The 26,305-nt window shown below is 39.7% G+C and overlaps 1 protein-coding gene and 1 long non-coding RNA gene across 2 annotated transcripts; both read left to right on the forward strand.

Moving 5' to 3' along the window:
• The first annotated feature begins 4,794 nt into the window (after window positions 1–4,794).
• On the forward strand, window positions 4,795–7,060 carry LOC124146873. Its single transcript, XR_006862742.2, has 2 exons — window positions 4,795–5,593; window positions 6,101–7,060. It is a non-coding gene; the product is annotated as an uncharacterized LOC124146873 (long non-coding RNA).
• A 3,974-nt stretch (window positions 7,061–11,034) lies between these two features.
• Window positions 11,035–22,687, forward strand: LOC124146842 (ferredoxin-fold anticodon-binding domain-containing protein 1 homolog). Its single transcript, XM_048386263.1, has 6 exons — window positions 11,035–11,105; window positions 11,645–11,845; window positions 16,545–16,710; window positions 17,986–18,189; window positions 20,029–20,187; window positions 21,536–22,687. Exons 2-6 carry the CDS (start codon window positions 11,662–11,664, stop codon window positions 22,683–22,685), a joined length of 1,863 nt encoding a protein of 620 aa, XP_048242220.1. The 5' UTR covers window positions 11,035–11,105; window positions 11,645–11,661; the 3' UTR covers window positions 22,686–22,687.
• Window positions 22,688–26,305: the final 3,618 nt, after the last annotated feature.

The following is a 26,305-nucleotide window of genomic DNA, read 5'->3' on the forward strand; positions in this document are numbered from 1 at the left end:
TGTTTTTGTGGCCTCATTTCTTTGCCCAGTTGTAGAGTTCAAGGTTCCATTGTCCGTAGGTCATGCATAAATTAGATTATCATTACATGTTAAGGAATATAGCCATCTGTTGACCAGTCACTGTCTTATAAAGACCCCTTTCAGCCTCATGACATAATGTTTGACAGGACATCACCCGATTGTCACGTCACCAATTGATCCTGTTTGTAATTAGAGTTACCATGCTCTGATGGCCATCTCAAAATGTAATTGTCATAAACACATACACATTAAGACAATATGTCTGTGTAACCATGGTAACTTGTGAGTTCATCATGATGAATTTGTTTGCACGTGTCTCCTAACTGTTTTCGTGATATTTTTTATTATCTGTTCGAAATGAACAGTTAAATCCCAAGACTTTGGTGAAGATCGATTCTATAGATCAGCATTAGAAACAAACCGTTTTAGCCCACTCGTCCTTATAATGATATAGTATTGCAAAACCCTTAAAAAGGGCAAATTTCTTCTAGTCATCATGATATTTCAACTATTGGGCAGTTTGGCAAGGACTACAAGACTAGTGCTAATTTCTAATGCTGTATATACTGAACGAAACAAGTTAGGGACCATGAATATATTTGGGGATATTTTTTGTTGTGAAGATTAAAATATGTTCATGATATGTACCTTTTTTTGTTCAGTATATTACTCATGACATTCAGAAAGAAGATGAAGAAAAACGTGAGATATCAACCCTAAAAAAGAACTCTTCTCGGTCTTATTGCGTGATGTTAGTGACTTCAGAAACAATAGAGGATGTTATCTTGTATTGTTCTGAACAATAGTAATGTGATGTAACAAATGATCATGGAGAATCTCTACAATACACATGACAACTATGAGAATGTTACAATTGTTTGTTACACTTATGTGTAATATGAAATAAATATACAAGTTTTGTTGGGGACACAGATAGTTCATTCTGTTTATATATGTCATAACCAGAGACCATACACCCATCAAGACTCGAGTTGTGACTAATGTTTGTATCCTGTCCATAACAAAACCATGTCCAGGAGGCTGAGGGCTGTTCTCTCTACCTCCCCTCGTTTTGCTGAGGTAACAAGACATGACTTCTCATTCTTACAAAGTGCTGCTGTTTTACCCCCCAATAATGTCATTGTTTGTTTGATTCTTGTTATGTCCGAGTCCGGGCCTTAGAACAGGTGTTCATTGATGACCTCAGATGAGGTGTTCATTGATGACCTCAGATGAGGTGTTCATTGTGACCTCAGATGAGGTGTTCATTGTGACCTCAGATGAGGTGTTCATTGTGACCTCAGATGAGGTGTTCATTAATGACCTCAGATGAGGTGTTCATTGATGACCTTAGATGAGGTGTTCATTGATGACCTCAGATGAGGTGTTCACAGAGCTCCAGATAAGCTTTTGGTGTTGTGGGTATTTTACCCGTGCATTTTAAAATCATTGGGTATCAGTAATTCTATCTGGGTATTCAAATTTCTGATACCCACTAGTTTTTACACATTTGGGTATTTAAGTTCAATATTTAAAAACGCTATTCATCTAGTCTCTGCAAACTGGTGTCGTGTGGGTTCGAGAGCTTTATAGGACTAAAAAATACCACGATACTTTCACAAGAAAGTGTGATGGCAAATGATAATGATGTAACTGTCATCGTGGAGTTTGGCAAGGTTGACTGAATGCCTGTTTATAATTTCAAAATAAGTCACATATGCAGGGTTACTTCACAATATTTTGATGATATTTCACGCAGATACACTGCTTATCTGGAGCTCTGTGTTCATTGATGACCTCAGATGAGGTGTTCATTGATGACCTTATACAAGGTGTTCATTGATGACCTTAGATGAGGTGTTCATTGATGACCTTATACAAGGTGTTCATTGATGACCTCAGATGAGGTGTTCATTGATGACCTTAGATGAGGTGTTCATTGATGACCTTAGATAAGGGGTTCATTGATGACCTCAGATGAGGTGTTCAATGATGACATCAGAACAAGTGTTCATTGATGACCTCAGAACAAGTGTTCATTGATGACCTCAGAACAGGTGTTCATTGATGACCTCAGAACAGGTGTTCAATGATGACCTCAGAACAGGTGTTCATTGATGACTATAAACAAGTTGTTAATTGATGACTGAAAAATGTGTTCATTATGATTTCAGGAATGGTAATCATTTGTGATCTTTAGACAGGTAATCATTGATTAGCTCAGGATAGATGTCATTGATGATTTGGTATAGATGTTCTTTGATGACCTCTGTATATTTTCATATTTTATTTCTTTTTTTAAAACGATGTATTATAAATGACTATGATGAAGTGCTGTCATGTATATATTAACTAAACCTGCAGGTCAGAACATCAGCTGCTTTCATTGCATTGAAATTGAATGTCCTGCAAGAGACTGATTTTAATGTTTTACAATGAACAGTTTAGTTTTAAGCATATTTTGTGTTTACTGTTTATGATGAAGAATAAGGTTACAGATGAAGAGAGTTAACTCATTCACAGCTTCATCTGGTACCTCGTTGTACCTCTTTACCCATGAAGATCCGGGTTAGAATTGTTCTTCAGCAACCCTTGCTTGTCCCCCGTGAAGATCCAGGTTAGAATAGGTCTTCAGCAACCCATGCTTGTCCCCCGCGGAGATCCAGGTTAGAATAGGTCTTCAGCAACCCTTGCTTGTCCCCCGTGAAGATCCGGGTTAGAATTGGTCTTCAGCAACCCATGCTTGTCCCCCGTGAAGATCCGGATGAGAATTGGTCCTCAGCAACCTATGCTTGTCCCCTGTGAAGATCTGGGTTAGAATAGGTCTTCAGCAACCCATGCTTGACTCCCCTGTGAAGATCTGGGTTAGAATAGGTCTTCAGCAACCTATGCTTGTCCCCCGCGAAGATCCAGGTTAGAATAGGTCTTCAGCAACCTATGCTTGTCCCCCGTGAAGATCCCGGTTAGATTTTGTTTTCAGCAACCCATGCTTGTCCCCCGTGAAGATCCAGGTTAGAATAGGTCTTCAGCAACCTATGCTTGTCCCCTGTGAAGATCTGGGTTAGAAAAGGTCTTTAGCAACCTATGCTTGTTCCCTGTGAAGATCTGTGTTAGAATAGGTCTTCAGCAACCCATGCTTGTCATCCGAGGTGACTAACGAGATTGGGTGGTCAAGCTCGCTGACTTGATTGATGCATGTCATCATATCCCAATTATATTCATGGTAATGATGTCAATCACTGGATTGTTTGGTCTAGACTTGATTATATACATACCGTGCTGTGTGCTGTAATACCATACCGAATTCGACGTAATAAGCACCCCCCTCTTATAAGCGCCAACGGCGATATTTACTAATATATTGGCTAGGGAACAATCCCAATTAGCACCCCTTCCAATTGATCAATGTACACAAGACTTTTTTATTCGTGTATAATACGCACTCAATTGTTATATGCACCCTATTTTTAATTTTGAGAGCGCCCTGGGCGCTTATTACGTCGAAAACGGTATTTCCTTTTCAGTTATGATCTGGCAGCATGACTGCACAATTAGTTGTAGTTAATTTAATAAAATTCTAAATGATAATAATAGGCATATCCAGCTCAGCATATAGATAAAATAAAAGATAAGTTTATTGTGTAATGGACTCTATGTTTGGACTCTATGTGTGTCTAATCAAGTTATTACATAGACTTTCATAATAAGTTGGTACACAGCATACATATAATGTGATTTATTACTTGCCCGTGAAGAGATCACCCGTTTAATAAACATACAGCTTTATTACACATTGTGTAATACCAAAACGCGTGCTTATGAACTCTCGGAACACGTTTCACGAACAAATATTGAAAGCTCTCAACATCCCTTGGCTTATTCAACGACATTGGGTGTGGAGTTGATAGATCGCTGAGAGGAGCTTATGCACACTCGATGACCCCAGCAACCTTGTTGCTAGGCTGACGTCACATGGCATTGTTTCGCCGATGGATCTTGCATCAAAATTCCACAAATTACGTCATCGGGTATTGTGACGTTATTGAAAACTTTGAGGTGCAAGGCCCGTTCCACAAGGCGATCGTATTGTAGCGCAACGACAGTCGTTGGTCTAAGTTAAAGTATGTGAGATGTGAAAGTCTTAGCCCTACGATAACTTTGTGAATTCTAAAGGTAGACCCGTTGTATGGTATGAAATTCATACGTTTCAACTTTTGACGTGTTTGAAGTATTATTCTGTTAAACTCATGTCGTGGATCATGTAGGTGTCAGCCTATTCGTTCTCAACAGTATAATTCAAAAAACGTTATAAATTGCAAGTAATAAATAAAATACTAAACGAGCTCCCGTGGAAAACCAATTTTATGAAACTCGTGAATAGTTGTGGTATCTGACGAGCGAAAGCGAGTCAGATACCACAACTATTCACTCGTTTCATAAAATTGGTATTACACGGGAGCTCGTTTAGTATTCTATATAACTGTAACATGTTGTAAATATTTGTATTATTGTGTGGTAAATACAATTGCTTTGACCATTATATCATTGATTGTGAATAATCAGAAATCTGATTCAAATCATCTGTATGTAATTTACATTCCATCTCATTCCTGTTCTGTGGTATAGCCAGAAACTACTGCTAATAGATATTTCAGGGTAGGATGGGTCCCCTTGACCCAATGCTTGGCTTCACTACGGGTTTCTTCTTTCCAAAGTGTCTCTTCCTTTTAGGTATGCCGGAGCAGAACCATCCCACCCCACCCCACCCCACCCCACCCCCGCCCCTGTACAAGATGCTTGTCTCCCCCTCTGTACCCAATCCTTATCTTCTTCCCTTCGGGGTACCATTTTCCAAAGTGTCTCTTTAACCCCAAGGTCAAGGACTTAACAATAGAGACAAGGTTTAGATTTGGAGAGATTTTAGAGTGGAAGGAATATTTTCAAAATGATTCAAAATAATATTGATGATTAAAATAGTATTGCTGATTTATACAGCACCAGATTCTATGCAGAAGGGTGCTGAAAACACATGATCCATGTCAAATAATGTGTGTGCTCATTTTATTCTCAACTCCCTGAGGAGTATGTAAGCTTTAATTTTGTCAAAGGTTGTGATAAATTTATTGACATTTTGTTATAGTTCTATAAAGAATCTCTAAAATTCATTGGTTGATCCTTATCATGTGATGAAACAATAAATTTCAATGCTGACCTAACAATAGAAACTGACCCGAAAAGGTTTGGTCAAATCACGTTTCTGACACTGACTTCGAATATTGATTCTTCACATGATCACTCTTGTTTTGTACTTTCGTAATATTGATCAATACTGACATGGTGTCCGTGAGTGGCAATGTACAGTTTGCCAATCTTTCTGAAGATTAATTTTTTTTCGATAAAATCCCTGCACCCCCACCCATTCCCCTAGAATATAAAATGGTCGGACCCTAAACAAATATTGTTTTCGTGTTTGAGTTGGACATATTGTCCTCTCCTCCCTTCCACTTGTAAGCAGACAGTGTATACATGTTTGAGTTGGATGTAGGGACAGGGCATCGCCTTGTGCCACCAGGTACGGTGGCCCATAAGGGACATGAAGTCTGTTTTTCAATACATGTATTTTGATATTTCACTTACTGTTATCATAACCTTTTGCAAATAAACACGATTTGTCAAACAAATATGTGATAAATCATGTATAAAGAAGATATTGAATCGCTGAAAATGTCAAAAAACTAAAATGAAAATGTCAAAAACAAAAACAAAAAGGTCAAAAAATAAAATGAAAATGTCAAAAACAAAAACAAAAGCGTAAAAAAATAAAATGTTTTAGTTCTTGACCTTTTCGTTTTTGTTTTGGACATTTCCATTTGAGTTTTTGACATTTTCGCTTCACATTTCAGAGATTCAATAGCTACTTGAAAGTACATTTTCCATGTTTTCGGTTGTTTTTATACATGATTTATCACATATTTGTGTGTCAAATTGGGTTAATTTGCAAAAGATTACGATAAAAATTAGTGAAATATCAAAATATTGAAAAACAGATTCCATGTCCCTTATGGGCCACCGTAACCAGGAGTGTTACCGTGGTTACATGAGTCAGTACAGGATGATGATGATGAGGGTGGGAACATAGTTTCCTGGTAAGCGAAACAATTTTGAGTCTACTATTTCGAACATGGCTCTGGACCTCACTTTCATCCAACTTAGTGTTAACATATGGACTATTATTAGCTGAGCTTACCAGACCAAACAGAATTTTACTAGACTCAGGCTTCGAATTAGGGCTAAATTCGCGTAGTGGTAAAACAATATGGGTGCATGGATACGAGTTGTGAAGAAAATATGATTTTATAGAGATTTATGATGATTCGAGAAAATATTTGTACAGTGTGATTCTTCAAGCAACTATATGTATGAAAGGGGATGATACAAAATCAAATATACTGAACAAATAAAGTTAGGGATCATGAATATTTCTGGGATACTTTTTGGTTGTGAAGACAGCATACAATCTCATAAAAATATTTATGATCCCTAACTTTTTTTGTTCAGTATATGTAAGGAGGACATATATACAAATGACTTTATTAAATACTATTCCTGACAGTGTGTACTAATTTGGTAATGCGTTGTCTAAGTGTCTCAAGGTCTATTACTGAAGCCCTTGCACCAGGCTCCATTTGCTTAATGTAGAAATACTTGCTCTCATGGAGACAGAAAAGTGGTCCAAGGCCACGTTCCACAAGGCGATCGTAGCACTGCGACTGTCGTAAGTCTATGTTAAAGTATGGGAGTTATGATCATCTTAGCGTTATGGTCGCTTTGTGGAACGGGACCCAAACTTGTAGAGAACATCTCTGGTCTGAATGCAATATAATGTTTTTTTATGATGGTGACCAAAGATGACTTGTGAGTGACTGAAGCTGGTAGACCAGGTTCTGTCTCCGATATACATCCTGTTGACTGACAAAAATAATAGTATATGTGGATATACAGTGTACATGCTTGTCAGAATAAACGTTTATACAGTTTACTTATGTTTTGATCATTTCGAAATGTGACAGTTCCTAGGTAATGTCTGATTTTCAAGTCCTAGGACTGGTTGCACACAATCTCATTAAAATCAGATCTTAGTTCTCGCTACCGCAAAACGGCATTCATTTCAAATTGGCGACTACGCTTCGAAACATATTTTGACAAATTCTCGAATAAAAATTTGAAACCTGAACAAAAGAACATTCTGGAATGGCTAATAGATGGTCTAGATTATATGGATTCAGTCGTTAAACCCGTACCTATCGTTCAGAATACCCCGTGTTGAGGTTCTCGTGGTTGCATGATTAGAAATCACATTCCGACTGTCACTTTCATGATCTGGTAAGCGACGCTCTGATTGGGCGGATGAAAGGTCGTTCTGACGTGACCCCTAATGGGATGTCCTCAGATCTTTGTTTAGCGGTAGCGAGAACTAAGGTCTGATTTTAATGAGATTGGGTTGCACAAAGAGACTTTAAAGCTTTGACCATTGTAACTCCCACACTTTAACATACGTTTACAATTGTTTTTGTGCTAAGATTGCTTTGTGCAAGCGGCCCTGGTTATCAACACTTCAACCAGGAGAGGAATCAAGCTTTTACTTGGATTTGTGAGAGTAAAATGCATCAACATATACTGTGTAAAAATAGTAGGGGATATTATGTTTTTGACTACAGAAAAATACACCAATGTCTGGCAATGAAAGTAAGTGATGCATGTGGCAAGAACATTTCTGAAGAAATAAAGCTCCTAAACACAACATTGTGACGGCCATGAAGCATGTGACCATGTGACCTCGGACAGCACGTGCAAGGGGTGGTGTGCCAGATTTACCATTGTCACTCTGACCCGGTGGTGAACAGACATATTGTTTTAATGGAACCAAACACTCTAGACACATTATAAAACATATTTAATCATTAAAGAAGCAACATCATTGATCATGAAACGTTTGCAACGTGCTGAACGTTTACGTGCCATGTTGCAAATGGGCACATGTCGGAATAGTGTTGCCCAAGCGCTGCATGTTTCTCATTCTGTCGTCAGCAGATCGTGGCCCGATACCAACAAACATATAACGTCAACGATCGACACCCAAGGGCGACAACTCCAGCCCAGGACAGTTTAGTCCGAACGATGCCATTAAGAATCGGTTGCAAACTGACATTCGGATAAGGGACCGGTTGCAACAGGTAACCGTTGTAAGATCAGAGTACATGCCCAGACGGTGCGAAATCGTCTGCACAGATGGCGTTTGCGTGCACAACGTCCACGTGTCATCCCAGAACTTACTGCACCTCATTGGAATCAGATGCGTCAGTGGTGTAGGGATCGAAGGTCAGTACTGGGATAATCCACGTTGGTCTATAATGGTGTGGGGTGGTATCACAATGACTTTCCGAACTGCGCTTCATATTGTCCATGGCAGAGTCACAGGTCAATGCTATCGGGACAACATCATTGCACAATTTGCTTCTAGCCCGTGTGGAATTGGGAGTTAGCATGACTCATTGCATATTTATTTGAGAGTCATGATTGCCATTTAAAGAAGTGCACAGCTAAAATAATATAAAACAATATGACGTAATGGCAATGCTGGTGATTGAAACAGGTTATGGTGAACATATAAATACTTCTGCCACAGTCCTTTGATCGTTTGGTGGAACCAAATCGCGTCAAATACGCCACACGGCCAAAGGGTCAAACTCAATATATAAATGTATGAGGAATGGTACACGACGCTTTTCAGCAAACCTTCAGCTTGGGGATTTTGTCTCTGATACGTGTTCTGTAATTAAACATCACTGGCGTCTGTTAGTATTGTGTATCCGTAACCTGTAGTGTTTTCTGAAGTGTAATTTTATTTCTAACAAACTCTACTCAATTAAATATATTTGCGCGTTCGGTTGGAAATTGAAATGATCACGGTTTCGTCTACAGATAACCTTCCTCTAATTTGAAAACACATTATGTGTATCTCTCAACGACATTTGATTGATAGGTTGTGAGTGAGTGAGTACGGTTTTACGCCGCTTTTAGCAATATTCCAGCAATATCACAGCGGGGAACACCAGAAATGGGCTTCACACATTGTACCCATATCGGGAATCGAACCCGGGTCTTCGACGTGACGAGCCAACGTTTTAACCACGAGGCTACCCGGCGCTCCGATAGGTTGTGAGCCTCACTTAGAAAGACTTGACCTAAAGACATTAAAATGACTTACTTTTCAACATAATCCCTTCTACGTTGTTACACTTATGCTAACGACGTTTGGGGGATTTAATACCATTTTCGTAGAAGTCCTCATGGCTGTCGAAAAAGTTCTCAACAGCTGCTATGACGTCATCGTCCGACTCGAAATAGGTTTCGGCTGGAGTTTTCTACATGTTTTGGAACAGATGGTAGTCTGACGGAGCCAGATCATGGCAAAAAGGTGGGTCCCACTCTCGCAGTTTGTAGCAGTGGCAATGGCTGATTTGTGCACTTGCGTATTGTCCTGGTTTAAGAGCACACCTTAAATCAGCTTCCCACGTTTCTTAGTCTACATTTCATCCCGTTATCGCCCAAAAGTGCAGCATAATATGTTCCGTTTATTGCCTTCACCTCATGATGACACGTTTGGCATCCCTGAACAAGGGTGCCATAACCTTTCCAGCTGATGAGAGAGCCTATTGAACGAGCTTTATGACGCTCAGTCATTCGCCGGTCGGCCATTACCATTCCGTGTTGTACTGTTCATGGATGTTCACGGATGGCTTTTGGTCATTGAACGTTTCTCAAGTTGGGCCATTTTCCAAAGGTCACAGGCCCCTGCTTATTTCGGGACGAAACGGTTTGCTCAATAGCCACAAGTGTTTGTGGTTATAACTCAAATCCAAACGTTTCACACCGCACATTCACTAGAGCTCGCTCTCTCTCTCTCTCTCTCTCTCTCTCTCTCTCTCTCTCTCTCTCTCTCTCTCTCTCTCTGTGCAGAGTTGCGTCCCTTGGGCACGCCAGAAACCTATGATTGTGGGTTCGAATCCCGGTTCGCCCAGAATTATGTTTCTAGGTTTGTCAGCACCATACCCGTGCTCGTGGGCTTCGTAAACGTCTAAGACCTGCATCACTTCGGGCTTTCCTCCCACATTAAGCTGACACGCCGTGATATGACTGGAATACTGTTAAAAGCGGCGTTAAACCCAACTCACTCACTCTCTCTCACTCTCACTCTCACTCTCTCTCTCTCTCTCTCTCTCTCTCTCTCTCTCTCTCTCTCTCCCTCTCTCTGAAAAATACAAGTTTACTTGCCCTATATGATATTGTTTAAAACATTCACTCACTCACTAGCCCATTAAGTAATTAAGCTTTGCCATTCCTTTGATTTGAGTAGGTTTACATTTTTACTGCTGCAATTATATCGGATGGCTCAGATATATGTTATTACACCGCAAAAATCTGGGTTAGAATTGGTCTTCAGCAACCCATGCATGTCGTAAGAGGCGACTAACGGGATTGGGTGGTCAGGTTCGTAGATCGATGCTCATGATGTCAATCACTGGACTGTCTGGTCCAGACTCGATTTTTTACAGGCCGCCGCCCCATTGCTGGAATATTGTTGAGTGCGGCGTTAAACAACAAACAGGAGATATATATTAATTATACGTTATGGTTCCTGATATTGCACATTTTCAACAATTATAATTCAACCTTTCACTTAAATGTACATGCATATTTAAATATTATGACTAAGAAATTAAAATGAATGTTATCTTGCTAACAAGGTATGCGAGTTGAAATAGTACTCAATAGTATATTTTACGACTGTTTTTTATGTAAAAAATATTAAATTTCAGCGTTTACTTGTTTGTGTAAACGAAACACTCAATAAGTATAAATTTTCAATTTTGAAAATATATTGACAGTGTTCGTATTTGAACTTGAATAAGACTTGCGTTCTTCCTACGGTGAGTAATTTAGAGTTACCCCCCTTGAAAAACAAGTGCCCATGAGTTCAGAAGAGCCTGGACGAGTGTTCGCGCGAGAAATGTTGTTTTGAAGTATGTGGTTTGTTTAAAATGTTGGCAAATGTGATATCATTTTAAACTTTCAACTATTATATACACCAATTTCACCAACAAGTAAGAAGCACGATATTAGCTCAATGTGTTTGATAAGCCCTAAACATGCAAAATGTTATGACGATCGACACTAAATTCAGTTGCCGGTGTCGAGTTAATTTGAACCCCATGGACTTGTTATAGGAATAATAGAAAAATAAACACACATCACTAACATTTTGTGGCTGGTGGATTTGTAAAAGGAAATATTTGAACACCTTAAATTACAATATTTTCAAAAACACATGAATGTTTAAGATAGCCTTCCATACACAGATTATTTTTTTACATTTGACGTGTTTACGTGTGTGAGTATATGTGTGTAGAAGGGGTTTATGACAGAAGCAAGTTTTCAATATGTCAAATGTGGTAATAAAAGAGGTACTTGCAACAAAGCTTTAAGCTAGCGCCTGCTAATAAATTACTTTCATCATGTGAAGTCAGATCCCATTACATGTGCCTTGCTTCCATTTCACCAGCTGACTGTAGTGACGAGATGGAGGCACCCCTCGAAGGGAGACTACTCCTTGTTGGAGAGGGAGATTTCTCCCTAGCTGTGGCGCTGGTGTCAAAATGTGGTTTCCATGGAGATCAGGTGTTGGCAACAAGTCTGGAAACGGAAGAGTCCATCGAGAAACATCACCTGGCTTCAAGGAACATACAGATTCTTCGGGATAGAGGTAATTCCTTCATCGACCTCTCCTGGTAGTGTGTGGGGCTGGACGAGTCCAAATTTCCTGCCCGGGTACCTGAACCCCTATTACAAGAGCTGGGACGGGTAACTCGGGTACTCGGGTCGGGTGGGCACTGAGTAGGACCCGGGTACCCACAGGACTACCCGGATCCGTGGTTAATCATGTGATATATTGTTTAATGACAAAAATATCTAGAACTCTATGGTTACACTACAAGTGATTAATGTTTGCATTTCTTTCTGACTATGCATGCATTCCTTCTGACTTAATATATGTTTGCATAAAGACAAAACTTCAGCCAACTTCAGTTTATGCATGACCAGATCGGTTTATATGTGTATCTAAATACAGTTTTCCAGGGCTACGGTCTAACTATTCCCAATCAGATATTTGGACCCATCTCTTGAGACCTACAGTGGGTACCCGGGTAGGGTCGGATAATAGGGGGGTGGGTACCCAGGTAGTAAATTTGGACTCGTCCAAGCCCTATCTATTACCTGACCTTTGTTGGGTACCCGCTGTAGGTCTCAAGTTGGGTACAAAATGTTCATTTGGGGATTGTTTTACCAGAGCCCTGGCAGAAAGTATTTAGGAATATCGATAGTATAAAACAATGCGATCGTGCATACACTGAAGTTGACTGAAGTTTTGTCTTTACTCAAACATATAAATTCAGAAGGAATGTATGCATAGTCAGAAAGAAATGCCAACATTAGCAACTTGTACTTTTTATTATTATTGTCATTAAACAATTTATCACATGACTAACGGGTTCGGGTAGTCCTGTGGGTACCCGGGTCCTACTCAGTACCCAACCCGACCCGAGTACCCGAGTTACCCGTCCCATCCCTAGTATTGTGCATGATACTCATCTCATGATAGAACAGAGGGATGGGAGAAGAGGACCACTTGTTGTTTTCATACATCAGTGACCCAGAAAGCACAAAGATTAGGAATATTACCGACAACATAATACAAACAGCAGCATATACCAAGTTCTGTGCGATGACAAAGGGTTTATTATTGATATATACATCTAATAAATATTCTGACTCAAGACAACAATTGCTTAACATAAGGGTCGAGTGAGTGAGTATGGTTTTACGCCGCTTTAGCAATATTCCAGCAATATCAGGGCGGGGGACACCAGAAATGGGCTTCACACATTGTACCCATGTCGGGAATCGAACCCAGGTCTTCGGCATGACGAGCCAACGCTTTAACCACTTGGCTACCCGACCGCCCCTAACATAAGGGGAGGGAGGGGGGACAAAGTGTCAAAATACAGCTGGGTACATTGCAATTTGCCGCTGTACAATTTAGCTAGCAGTACTCATCCCTAAAATACACATGGTACATTTAGGCGGGGATTTATCTAGTACTACTCAGAGGCCGATATTCGGACCCAAATCTGCAGCAGATGTCAGTAAAAAAATTCCGATTTGGGACAAGCAAATTCCCAATTGATGTTACTATGTATTAATATATGTGATTAATAACTAATTGTATGCCTTTGTAGAAGTAACCTGTATTCAGTTATAGCAAGACTTATAAATAGGAACATGTTTTAATGCTTTGTTTTATGTAAGTGTATTAAATGCAATCTCAAAATACCTCTCAATTTCAGAAAATACGAACTTTTAAAAAATCCCAATTTTGAACAAAACTATGATTTTTCCCAATTTGCCTGCCAGGGGCACTGTATTATAAACTCTAGATAAATGCCTGCTAGGACAGGATCAACTGGTAAAGATGTGATTATTAACTGGTATGTGTGTTTGTTTTGGACAAGTATGAACGGTAAAGATGTGATTATTAACTGGTATGTGTGTTTGTTATGGACAAGATCGACTGGTAAAGATGTGATTATTAACTGGTATGTGTGTGTGTTATGGACAGGATCGACTGGTAAAGATGTGATTATTAACTGGTATGTGTGTTTGTTATGGACAGGATCGACTGGTAAAGATGTGATTATTAACTGGTATGTGTGTTTGTTTTGGACAAGTATGAACGGTAAAGATGTGATTATTAACTGGTATGTGTGTTTGTTATGGACAAGATCGACTGGTAAAGATGTGATTATTAACTGGTATGTGTGTGTGTTATGGACAGGATCGACTGGTAAAGATGTGATTATTAACTGGTATGTGTGTTTGTTATGGACAGGATCGACTGGTAAAGATGTGATTATTAACTGGTATGTGTGTTTGTTTTGGACAAGTATGAACGGTAAAGATGTGATTATTAACTGGTATGTGTGTTTGTTATGGACAAGATCGACTGGTAAAGATGTGATTATTAACTGGTATGTGTGTGTGTTATGGACAGGATCGACTGGTAAAGATGTGATTATTAACTGGTATGTGTGTTTGTTATGGACAGGATCGACTGGTAAAGATGTGATTATTAACTGGTATGTGTGTTTGTTTTGGACAAGTATGAACGGTAAAGATGTGATTATTAACTGGTATGTGTGTTTGTTATGGACAAGATCGACTGGTAAAGATGTGATTATTAACTGGTATGTGTGTGTGTTATGGACAGGATCGACTGGTAAAGATGTGATTATTAACTGGTATGTGTGTTTGTTATGGACAGGATCGACTGGTAAAGATGTGATTATTAACTGGTATGTGTGTGTGTTATGGACAGGATCGACTGGTAAAGATGTGATTATTAACTGGTATGTGTGTTTGTTATGGACAGGATCAACTGGTAAAGATGTGATTATTAACTGGTATGTGTGTGTGTTATGGACAGGATCAACTGGTAAAGATGTGATTATTAACTGGTATGTGTGTTTGTTATGGACAGGATCGACTGGTAAAGATGTGATTATTAACTGGTATGTGTGTTTGTTTTGGACAAGTATGAACGGTAAAGATGTGATTATTTCCTGGTATGTGTGTTTGTTATGGACAGGATCGACTGGTAAAGATGTGATTATTAACTGGTATGTGTGTTTGTTTTGGACAAGTATGAACGGTAAAGATGTGATTATTAACTGGTATGTGTGTTTGTTATGGACAAGATCGACTGGTAAAGATGTGATTATTAACTGGTATGTGTGTGTGTTATGGACAGGATCGACTGGTAAAGATGTGATTATTAACTGGTATGTGTGTTTGTTATGGACAGGATCGACTGGTAAAGATGTGATTATTAACTGGTATGTGTGTGTGTTATGGACAGGATCGACTGGTAAAGATGTGATTATTAACTGGTATGTGTGTTTGTTATGGACAGGATCAACTGGTAAAGATGTGATTATTAACTGGTATGTGTGTGTGTTATGGACAGGATCAACTGGTAAAGATGTGATTATTAACTGGTATGTGTGTTTGTTATGGACAAGATCGACTGGTAAAGATGTGATTATTAACTGGTATGTGTGTTTGTTTTGGACAAGTATGAACGGTAAAGATGTGATTATTAACTGGTATGTGTGTTTGTTATGGACAGGATCGAATGGTAAAGATGTGATTATTAACTGGTATGTGTGTGTGTTATGGACAGGATCAACTGGTAAAGATGTGATTATTAACTGGTATGTGTGTTTGTTATGGACAGGATCGACTGGTAAAGATGTGATTATTAACTGGTATGTGTGTTTGTTATGGACAGGATCAACTGGTAAAGATGTGATTATTAACTGGTATGTGTGTTTGTTATGGACAGGATCGAATGGTAAAGATGTGATTATTAACTGGTATGTGTGTGTGTTATGGACAGGATCGACTGGTAAAGATGTGATTATTAACTGGTATGTGTGTTTGTTATGGACAGGATCAACTGGTAAAGATGTGATTATTAACTGGTATGTGTGTGTGTTATGGACAGGATCGAATGGTAAAGATGTGATTATTAACTGGTATATGTGTGTGTTATGGACAGGATCGACTGGTAAAGATGTGATTATTAACTGGTATGTGTGTTTGTTATGGACAGGATCGACTGGTAAAGATGTGATTATTTCCTGGTATGTGTGTGTGTTATGGACAGGATCAACTGGTAAAGATGTGATTATTAACTGGTATGTGTGTGTGTTATGGACAGGATCCACTGGTAAAGATGTGATTATTAACTGGTATGTGTGTTTGTTATGGACAGGATCGAATGGTAAAGATGTGATTATTAACTGGTATGTGTGTGTGTTATGGACAGGATCAACTGGTAAAGATGTGATTATTAACTGGTATGTGTGTTTGTTTTGGACAAGTATGAACGGTAAAGATGTGATTATTAACTGGTATGTGTGTTTGTTATGGACAGGATCAACTGGTAAAGATGTGATTATTAACTGGTATGTGTGTGTGTTATGGACAGGATCGACTGGTAAAGATGTGATTATTTCCTGGTATGTGTGTGTGTTATGGACAGGATCGACTGGTAAAGATGTGATTATTTCCTGGTATGTGTGTGTGTTATGGACAGGATCGACTGGTAAAGATGTGATTATTAACTGGTATGTGTGTTTGTTATGGACAGGATCGACTGGTAAAGATGTGATTATTAACTGGTATGTGTGTGTGTTATGGACAGGATCGACTGGTAAAGATGTGATTATTAACTGGTATGTGTGTGTGTTATGGACAGGATCAACTGGTAAAGATGTGATTATTAACTGGTATGTGTGTTTGTTATGGACAGGATCGAATGGTAAACATATGATTATTTCCAGGTGTGCGTGTTTGTTTTGACGTGGATGCCACTGAGTTGCAGACATGTGCAGCGCTGCAGGTGATGGAGGATGCCCGCTTCACACGCATCATCTTCAACTTCCCTCACGCGGGGGGCAAGTCCAACCACAAGAAGAATAGAACCCTCCTCAATAACTTCTTCTCCAGGTGTTGTGTGCAGTGTCCTATCTAGACTCGCTTCAGTGCGGGGATTTTTAAAGAAAAATATTTATTCCCTAAAAATATAAACAAATTATGATTTGCCTCATGTTTAAACAATGAAAATACTTAGTTAGCTGGACATGTTGGCTGATCTAAAGAATAATGTGTTTAGGGTCCCAAAAAATTGTTTTCCCCCTCCTTTCGGAGAAATGTTTTATGTGTTTTGAAGTGTTGATTGAAAAAATATTTTGTCTCATTTCATATAACCCTTCCTTCCCCCGCCTCCTTCCATCCTAGTGGACTGGCAGCTCTAAAAAAATAGTCCCCCGCAATTTTTGTCAATCCCAACTTGCAACAAATAAACCAACATATGAAAATTACCTGCTTTTTATTCTTTAAACATCAAGTCCAGCGCAATGGAGTAACTTAGTTAGATTTACACGCCATTCACACAAAGTTCAGTCACAATTTTCTCTTTCTTTTTTGAATATTTCGAGACTTACGACGCTACAGAAATATATTTAACCTTGGTTCAAAGCAAAATGTTATTTCCTGGCACTAAAAATAGACAAGGGGAAACCCTGATGGTAACTGACAAGCTGACTTCATTCGGAAGATATACTTATATGAATATTGCTGAGGTTTTGTTCAACAACAAAGATTTATAAGGTACTTAATTTGCCAACCCACAGGGACTGGCAGTCACATGAATTACTGGTCCAAGACTAATTTTACCGGTCAAAAACTGGTACCGTATTCGACGTAATAAGCGCCCCGCTCTAATAAGCGCCCACCCAATATATTGGCTAGTAAACAATCCCAATTAGCACTCCTTCCGATCGATCAATGTACCCAAGACTTATTTATTCGCATATAATACGCACTCGTGTGTTATGTGCACCCTTAATTATGGGCAATCAAATTCTAGAAAAATATATCTGTCGCATATAAACATTTCAGTGTGTCAGCATAAACCATGAAATTTATCTTTCAACTCTTTTTTTTCCACCAAAATAATATTCTAATAAGAGCTCCCTATTTCTAATTTTGAGAGCACCCTGGGCGCTTATTACGTCAAATACGGTAATTACCGGTAAACGGGAACACTGATTAAACACTTGGTTCCCTACTTGTGCTGTTTCAGATATATTGGAAACAGGAGAGGTATCTCAGAATAATGCTGTTACGAGATGTTTTAGAATCCTTTATTCCAGGACCATAATATTTGTTTCTACATTTATAGCTACTTTGTAAACAATGCAAAAACATTTTTGTTCCAAGTGCTGTGAAAGTGTTGACTCCGGGCGGTCAAGTCATGGTGACCTTGTGTAGAGGTCAAGGTGGGACCCCTGCTGATCAACCAATGAGGGCGTGGCATGACAGCTGGCAGGTGGTTTCCATGGCAGCCAATGCAAGCCTCATTCTCACTCAAGTTGTACCATTCTCTGCGGAGGAATTCCAGGAATACAACTCTGTCGGCTTCAGGTATTGTCCATAAAGCATCTTACCTTTAGATTATACAGGGGCACGGGGGGCTAGTCTGTCATACAGACCCTGAAACAAATATTTCCACTACAGCCCATGCAAGTCTATAATGTTTGGCAAGTCTAGATTACAGCAGTATCAGGGTCAGTACCAATCTCATTAAAATCAGATCTTAGTTCTCGCTACGGCTAAACAAAGATCTGAGGACATCCCATTAGGGGTCACGTCAGAACGACCTTTCATCCGACCAATCAGAGCGTCGCTTACCAGATCATGAAAGTGACAGTCGGAATATGATTTCTAATCATGCAGCCTCGAAAACGTTAAAACGGGGTATTCCAAACGATAGTTACGGGCTTAACGACTAAAATCTATACAATCTAGACCATACGTTTCCCATTCTAGAACTTTCTTTTGTTCAGGTTTCAAATTTTTAAGTGAGAATTTGTCAAAATATGTTTCGAAGCATAGTCGCCAATTTGAAACTAGTGCCGTAAAGCACAAGTAAGCTGCCTTCTGATTGGCTAATGTCGACTTCTTGTCAGTAATTCCATTGGTCGGTCAGAGTTTGTGAAAGGTCGGTCTGACGTGACCCATAATGGGATGTCCTCAGATCTTTGTTTAGCGGCAGCGAGAACTAAGATCTGATTTTAATGAGATTGGGTCAGTACAATTCAGCTGCACAGAGCTTGTAATTAACAGTCATTCTCTAGCTGTCATTGGTGTTTAGTGTTAGCAAATACTGAGCCTCCCCGAGTCTAATAAATGAAGAAAGTCTCTGGACTCCTTTTTGTTATACCGTGAACTAAGTTTATAACGAACACGCTTATAACAAACTGATGGATACAACGAACTGTTTTTTTGGTCCCAGCCATTTGCTGTATATATGTTGTATATATTTTGTATATATTTTGTATATATGTTGTATATATGTTGTATATATTTTGTATATATATGCTTATAATGAACTACGGTTATAACGATCTAAAATTAGTGGGCCCTTTTAGTTCGTTATAACCATAGTTTACTATAAGGTAACGCTCTTTTTCAGGGCATTATCATTTGCAGAAACCTGAGGTCTTCCATTAACTGCCCGACGAAGGAGGCAGTTGAAAAGACCGAGGGCTTCTGCAAATGATAATGCCCTGAAAAATAGCGTTACTGTTATTATAGCTAAAATGGATGGAACTTGTTATCAAATATAAAGAACAACAATATCGGTTTTGAATCATTTACTGCAATCAACACGAATGTCACTGACCCACTTTTACAAATATGGATACGTCATAGAACAAACCAGATGACGTCACTATTGAACGTGACGTCACCTATCCCTATCCTATGAAGTCACCTAACAACAGGTGTGATAATGGCCCGTCGTCAAGCAATATGAGGGCATTATCAAGTTACAGTGGCCCGCTCATTTCTGATAACATGCGGGTGGTTTAATGATAATTCTATCCATTTTAGCTATAATGTATTTTATAACTATTATTTAACAACTGTTTTTTCTGTAAAATAATGTTCATTTCAGAGACAAGATGTCAGTCTGGTGGGGGGGGGATTGTCCAAGGCACAGCTATTTGCTGTGCAGAGATAACAAATGTGTCTGAGAGGAGTGAGTGAGTGAGTGAGTGAGTATGGTTTTACGCCGCTTTTAGCAATATTCCAGCAATATCATTGCAGGGGGCACCAGAAATGGCTTTACATATTTTACCCATGTCGGGAATCAAACCCGGGTTTCGGCGTGACGAGCGAATGCTTTCACCACAAGACTACCCGACCGCCCCTGTCTAAGAGGAAAGAATTAATGTGTCCTTGTTTTTGTGTTTGCAACAGGAGCCTGGACAAAGGTTTCCACACGGAAGGAGCTCTGACCCACGTGTTTGAGGTTGCGGAGTCGGTGGCTGTCCCCGACGGTGTGCAGGACACGGGGGAGCTGGTCTGGGGGGAGAGGACGTACACCTGCCCCAGATACCTGGAACACAAGCTCAACAGGTGTAGTGTCAGCTTTCTACAGCCCAGGCCCTACAGAGCTACAGATAAGCTGCGTATTTGCGTAAAATACCCCCAAAAACTACCGTTATTCAAAACCCAAAGACTTTCAATTAACTTGCGTACAGAAACGCATACATTAAATGGAAAACTCAATTGTTTGAAAACAGCACACGTAAAAAGCCAATGAAGCTAAACAACGGAGCTAATTTCGAGTAAAAACTCAATTGCTCATAAATTTATCTGGAGCTCTGGCCCTAGTGTTCCCGGAACTTATTATTCAGGGTTACTAGTTGACTCTTTGAAAAAATAGTACACCCTTTCGTTTCGAAATAACTAGAGATTTTTACAGGAAACCACTACACCACTAAAACTGTGTGTTTAAACCACTAAATCTGTTTGTTTAAACCACTAAATCTGTTTGTTCATGTGACTTTGCATGCAGCTTTAATAAAAACAGTAATTGCTGTGTGCAAGGAAAGTTGACAAGAAGACTTCTCCCTTGCTGATATTGTTGTCTGCCAAGATCGGAGAGTTAAGACATTGGGACATTGAACTGAGGATGCACACTCAGCTCTTTAGGCCAGGCCTGAATAGCTTAAATTCTTACGGATAACATTGGGTCAAAATTGACAGCTTTGTTATATGGCTGTGCTTTCTGCATCGTTTGAAATTTAACAAATTTATTGTTTGATAGGCATTTCTGTAAAGTTGACGGATGACAAAGTAGAAACAATTTGTCCTTGACAAAGGTATAAGGATCTACACCTAAATGTCGCCATTATAATTAAATAAAGAAATTGTTATCCATAAATTGTGTCTACTTTGTTAACAAATTTAATTAAGGTGGATTCCTGCTGGTAATATTGGATCAAAATTGACAGCTGTGGTATGTGTCTGTGCATTCTGCATCGTTTGAAACTTAACAGATTTATTTTTGCTGTACGATTTCCTACTGGTAAAACTGGATCAGAATTGACAGCTGTGGTATGTGACAGTGCTTCTTTCAACATTTGACAAGTAACTATATTAACTTGGTTGTATTATTTTGGGAGGGCGGGGGTGACCCAGTCGTGTAATGCGACGAAATTAGCTGTGCAGAGTTGCACCCTTTGGGTATGCCAGAAAACGATTGTTGGTTCGAATCCGGGTTTGCCCCGATTATGTTTCTAGGGTTGTCAGCACCATACCCGTGCTCATTGGTTTCACCGAAGTGGTAAACGTCTATGACCTGCATCACTTCGGGCTTTCCTCCCACATTAAGCTGACATGCCATGATATAACTGTAAAACTGTTAAAAGCAGCGTTAAACACAACTCACTCACAATTATTTTTGCGTGTTGTATTCCAGGACGTTGTTGTACAGCCTCCACCACCCTCTCCATCAGCTTCGCGCTGTTCTCGAGGAGTTGATGTCGGCGGAGCTCGGGAGCCAGGCACACCACCTGGACACTCCATCTGTGGTCAAGGAGGGGTCTGGACCTCGACTGGTCAACCAGGGGGACGCACAGACTCATGCGGCAGTGTACGACTTCTTCCCCCCGCCGTACTCTTTACGGGAAAGTTTCCAGTGTCCAAGTGATTCAGCCAAGGAGGATGGAATCGTCGAAGAAAAGGAGCAGGATGAATCGGAAAGGTTTACGAATGATTTGACACCTGTTGGTGACAACCTCTCTGGTCAATTTCATCTTAGATCAGGTGTGATTGAAGAGCTACCTCCCATTGTGTCGCTCATGGCAACTAGTGGTGTCGCGTGTCACATGGTGTCATGTGACATGTATGGTCAGCGTGTGATTGGTCAGAAGACCAGTTGTGTTGGTCACCAGATGATGGTTGTCAGTCGTGATGGGAATCCTGATGAACAAGTTTGGGCTATCAGTCGGGTTGTCCAGAAGGCTACAGGTTTGTATTCTGACATTACATCTGTTGATGATGAGAATATCGCAGTGAGCACTGATTTCGGGGAACTGAGAGTATCTCATGAAATTCAGGTGGTGTCGGATCAAAAGAACACAGGGGATGTTTGTGGTTGTGTGTTAAACTGGACCTGTCCTGACGATAAGATGAAACTGATTCTTGTTGTCCTAGACTTGAACAAAATTGTCATGAAAGTCCATGAAATTCCTGTACTGTCTCTTCTGTGGTCGACGGATCCACGTTTCAAGAACCAGTTTGCAGACAACACAGGAACCATGGTCAAATACAAGCCCTTCAGTCTCTACTCGATGAAATTCTTCCATGATTTAAGTTTCTGGGAGAACCCGACAAGACAGTTCGAGGAGCAGACGTTACACGACATTGTGCGTGAAGTGGCTCGGGATGTGGTGACCGATGTTAGGATGATTGACAGCTACCGTGATTCTGAAACTGACAGACAAAGTCGCTGTTACCGTATGACGTTTCAGTCACATGACCAGGCTCTGTCTTACATCACTTCCTGGAAGCTACAGAGCATGCTCAGACTGGAGGTTGCAAACAAGATGGGAATAATTCTGAGGTAGTGATGGTTCATTATCGGGCAAGAGGTGGAGTATTGTTATGAATGAGTCCATTTTATCAACACCGTCATCGGGACATCCTCATCAGCACCCTCTTTAAGGACGTCCTCATCAACACCATCTTCAGGGACTTCAGCAGCAAGGCCCTCTTCAGCGACATCCTCATCATCACTATCAACACAGTCATCATGGACAGCCTCATCAAGACCCTCTTCAGCGACATCCTCATCATCACTATCAACACCATCATTGGGAACATCCTCATCAACACCATCTTCTGGGACATCCTCATCATCACTGTCAACACCATCATTGGGAACATCCTCATCAACACCATCTTCAGCGACATCCGCATCATCACTATCAACACCATCACCGGGGACATCAGGATCCCCACCATCAACACAAGATAAGGCAAGGGGGTGGTCGGGTAGCCTAGTGGTTAAAGCATTCGCTTGTCACACCAAAGGCCTATAGGTTCCATTCCCCACATGGGTACAATGTGTGAAGCCGAAGTCAGGAGTCAGGTTCTGGGATATTTCTGGAATATTCAGGGTTTTCCATAGTATTGTGAAAAAGGAATTTTTCTACATGCCCGGCCATGCTTGTTTGCCATCAAATACACTGTGACAACAGTCAGTGCTAGACAGAAATACTCTCAGCTGATTGGCTAGTGGGTAGTGATGCCAGTTACACATTTCAGTTAGCTATAAATATAGTCAAAATTCCAAGTTTCTAATTATGAAATTTATTTTAGTCTCATTTAATTCTGATATTTTGTAGAATTGTTCAATTTTAAGCAACTAGTGGAGTAGCAGTCAGTATTTTTTAAGAATATTTTAAATACTCTGAGTTTTAATTTCATAAGGTATGACTTGTATCAGGGACTTATACGCATCTTGAAAAACTGTGAATATTGCTAAAAGCAGTGTGAAACGTTACTCGCACACCTAAGGCTAGGGGAGCTTGTTTTAACACTTTAATACAAAGAATTACAAACATGGATGAAGTAGACAGAATCTTGGTACTGATTTGGAAAGATGCAATCATTCTGATTGTTTTGGGGACTCTCTTGATGGAGTTTTACTAATGATACCTTTGTGCCTTTGTAGCAAACATTGTTTAATTTGTACATGTTCCAGTCATATTTTTTAGTTCTTTTTGAAGTTTGAAGAAATTTTGAAGTTTGAAGTTTGAAGTTACAGTAATATGTGAGGTACCATATATATACTCACCGCCAAAGAAACGAGAAACATATAGAGAAGTATGTACGTCAAGAGGAGAAGTTTCCAATGTGTACCACTTAATGACAAAACTAACAGTCAAGTGGTACCACAGTGTCTTGATTCTTATCACAATATGCTGCACGATTTCCAAACTTTACACGATAATCCTGCATGAGAGTCTTGAGACAAATGGCGACGATCTATGACATCACATGTGATGGCTTCATAAGCGGCGGTTCACGCAACGTAACAGTATCTTCGTTTGTCCACCGAACCAATTTAATATCTCTTGAAGATCAGTGATTCTTTATATAACCAACATGTATAGTATTCGCATTTCTTTGTTGGCGAATATACTTACTGAGCAATTTTGAATTATTTAGTGGTTGCCCGTCAAGTCACGACCTCCAGATAAGCTTTTGGTGTTGTGGGTATTTTACCCATGCATTTTAAAATCATTGGGTATCAGTAATTCTATCTGGGTATTCAAATTTCTGTTACCCACTAGTTTTTACACGTGGGTATTTAAGTTAAATATTTAAAAACACTATTCATCTAGTCCCTGCAAACTGGTGTCGTGTGGGTGGAGAGCTTTATAGGACTAAAAAATACCACGATACTTTCACAAGAAAGTGTGATGGCAAATGATCGTGATGTAACTGTCATCGTTGAGTTTGGCAAGGTTGACGGAATGCCCGGTTATAATTTCAAAATAGGTTGCTGATTTGCTAATAAAATACGCAGGGTTACTTCACAATGTTTTGATGATACACACAAGTTTTATTTTTGTAGCTTATCTGTAATGTTCGTTGCGTATTTGATACGCTTGGATTTTATTTTACTGCATATTTTTGCATTTCTGATGCGTATTTTACGCAGATACGCAGGTTATCTGGAGCTCTGGATCTGCTTCGTAAATTATGTCAGGAATTTGAAACATATTGTCAGGTGCTCATTTTGTTAATTCTTGTTCTCATTGATATGTTTTTTTCTTGTATCATAAAGTTCAATTCACTGATATGTTCTTGTTCATGTGCTTTGTCCTTCACGTTCTGCTTTCTGGTACTTGTGCTCGGTGGGTATTGTCTGGTCTGATGTCTTTGTAAAATATGGACAACCACATCCAAATGTGCCTTGATATTAAATCAGCAGCAGTTGATAAAAGTTTCAGACCCCAAAGCTTGCCGAGTGTTGACATATTTGATTTTAAAAGAGCATGAGGGCGAGTGATATTAAACCTAACACGGGACGCATAAAACCCCATATACCCCGAGTGATCGGAAAGATTTCCACCCGTATCCCCGTCTAAAAGTTGTATGTGTATGCAGTGTCCCTCAGTCCTTTTGGTTATGTAATTTGTCTTAACGAGTCATCCTGCTACCACTAACTTATCTTACCAACACGTTTTAATACGACATTGTAAAAGAACTTATACAAATCAAAAATTGATAGAAAACAGCTGTCTGATTGAGCTGAGGTTAGCTTGTGCTATGTCATGTGCCTTCCATTGACTCGGGGTGGGGAGCATGTGGCTTTTTGCTTCGTAACGGGGTAAAATGGATTTATTCTGCCTCTCAGAAATCCACGTGCAGCATGTCTTGCTCATGGTGGGATATAAGGGATTTATTCACTGTTGAGATATGTATTTCCCTCCAAGGCGGGATACGTAGTATTTTATTAAGATCATAGGATTGGTTGGTTGTTTTTTTGTTTAATGCTGCACTCGGCAATATTCCAGCTATATGACGGCGGTTTGTAAATAATTTAATCTGGACCAGACAATCCAGTGATTAATATCATGAGCATCGATCTGTGCAAATTGGATGGATGACATGCGTCAGCGAGCCTGACAAGATCACGTGAACCAATCAGATCTCATCATTCTGACATGGAGGTATGACAATGAGTAACATACCACATCGTCGTATGATTACACGAACAACAAGTCTTGACTACCCGATCCATTTCTTCTCGTACGACAAACATTGGTCATTTGGAATGTTTTGTAACCAGAATATCCATGGCATCAGCTCGAACAACAGTCACTGAGAGCTGGATACTGCCAAAGAATATCAAGGTTCTCGGGAGTCATGTCTTGAGTAAACAGACGAGACCGAGTTCTTCCATTGCGAGTAAACTTTATTGCAAAAAACTAACAAGTAATCATGAACACATTGATGTGAATCGTGTAAATTAAGTGAACACGTATGAGGCAAATTGTGAACAGTAAACACTCGGGCCACACGTGAACAAGGTCGTCTTATTGCTGTCCACTTAACATCTGGCGCCAAGATGACCTTGCTCAAGTGCACCTTTGTAGTGTAACAACTTGAATTAGGTGCAATGTTATTTGGTGTAGAAGCACTTTCTTCCCGTGGTGCATTTGGAAAATGTTAA

Source organism: Haliotis rufescens, unplaced genomic scaffold, assembly GCF_023055435.1.
Source record: "Haliotis rufescens isolate VD_foot unplaced genomic scaffold, xgHalRufe1.0.p SCAF_6, whole genome shotgun sequence".
Taxonomy (NCBI): Eukaryota; Metazoa; Mollusca; class Gastropoda; order Lepetellida; family Haliotidae; genus Haliotis; species Haliotis rufescens.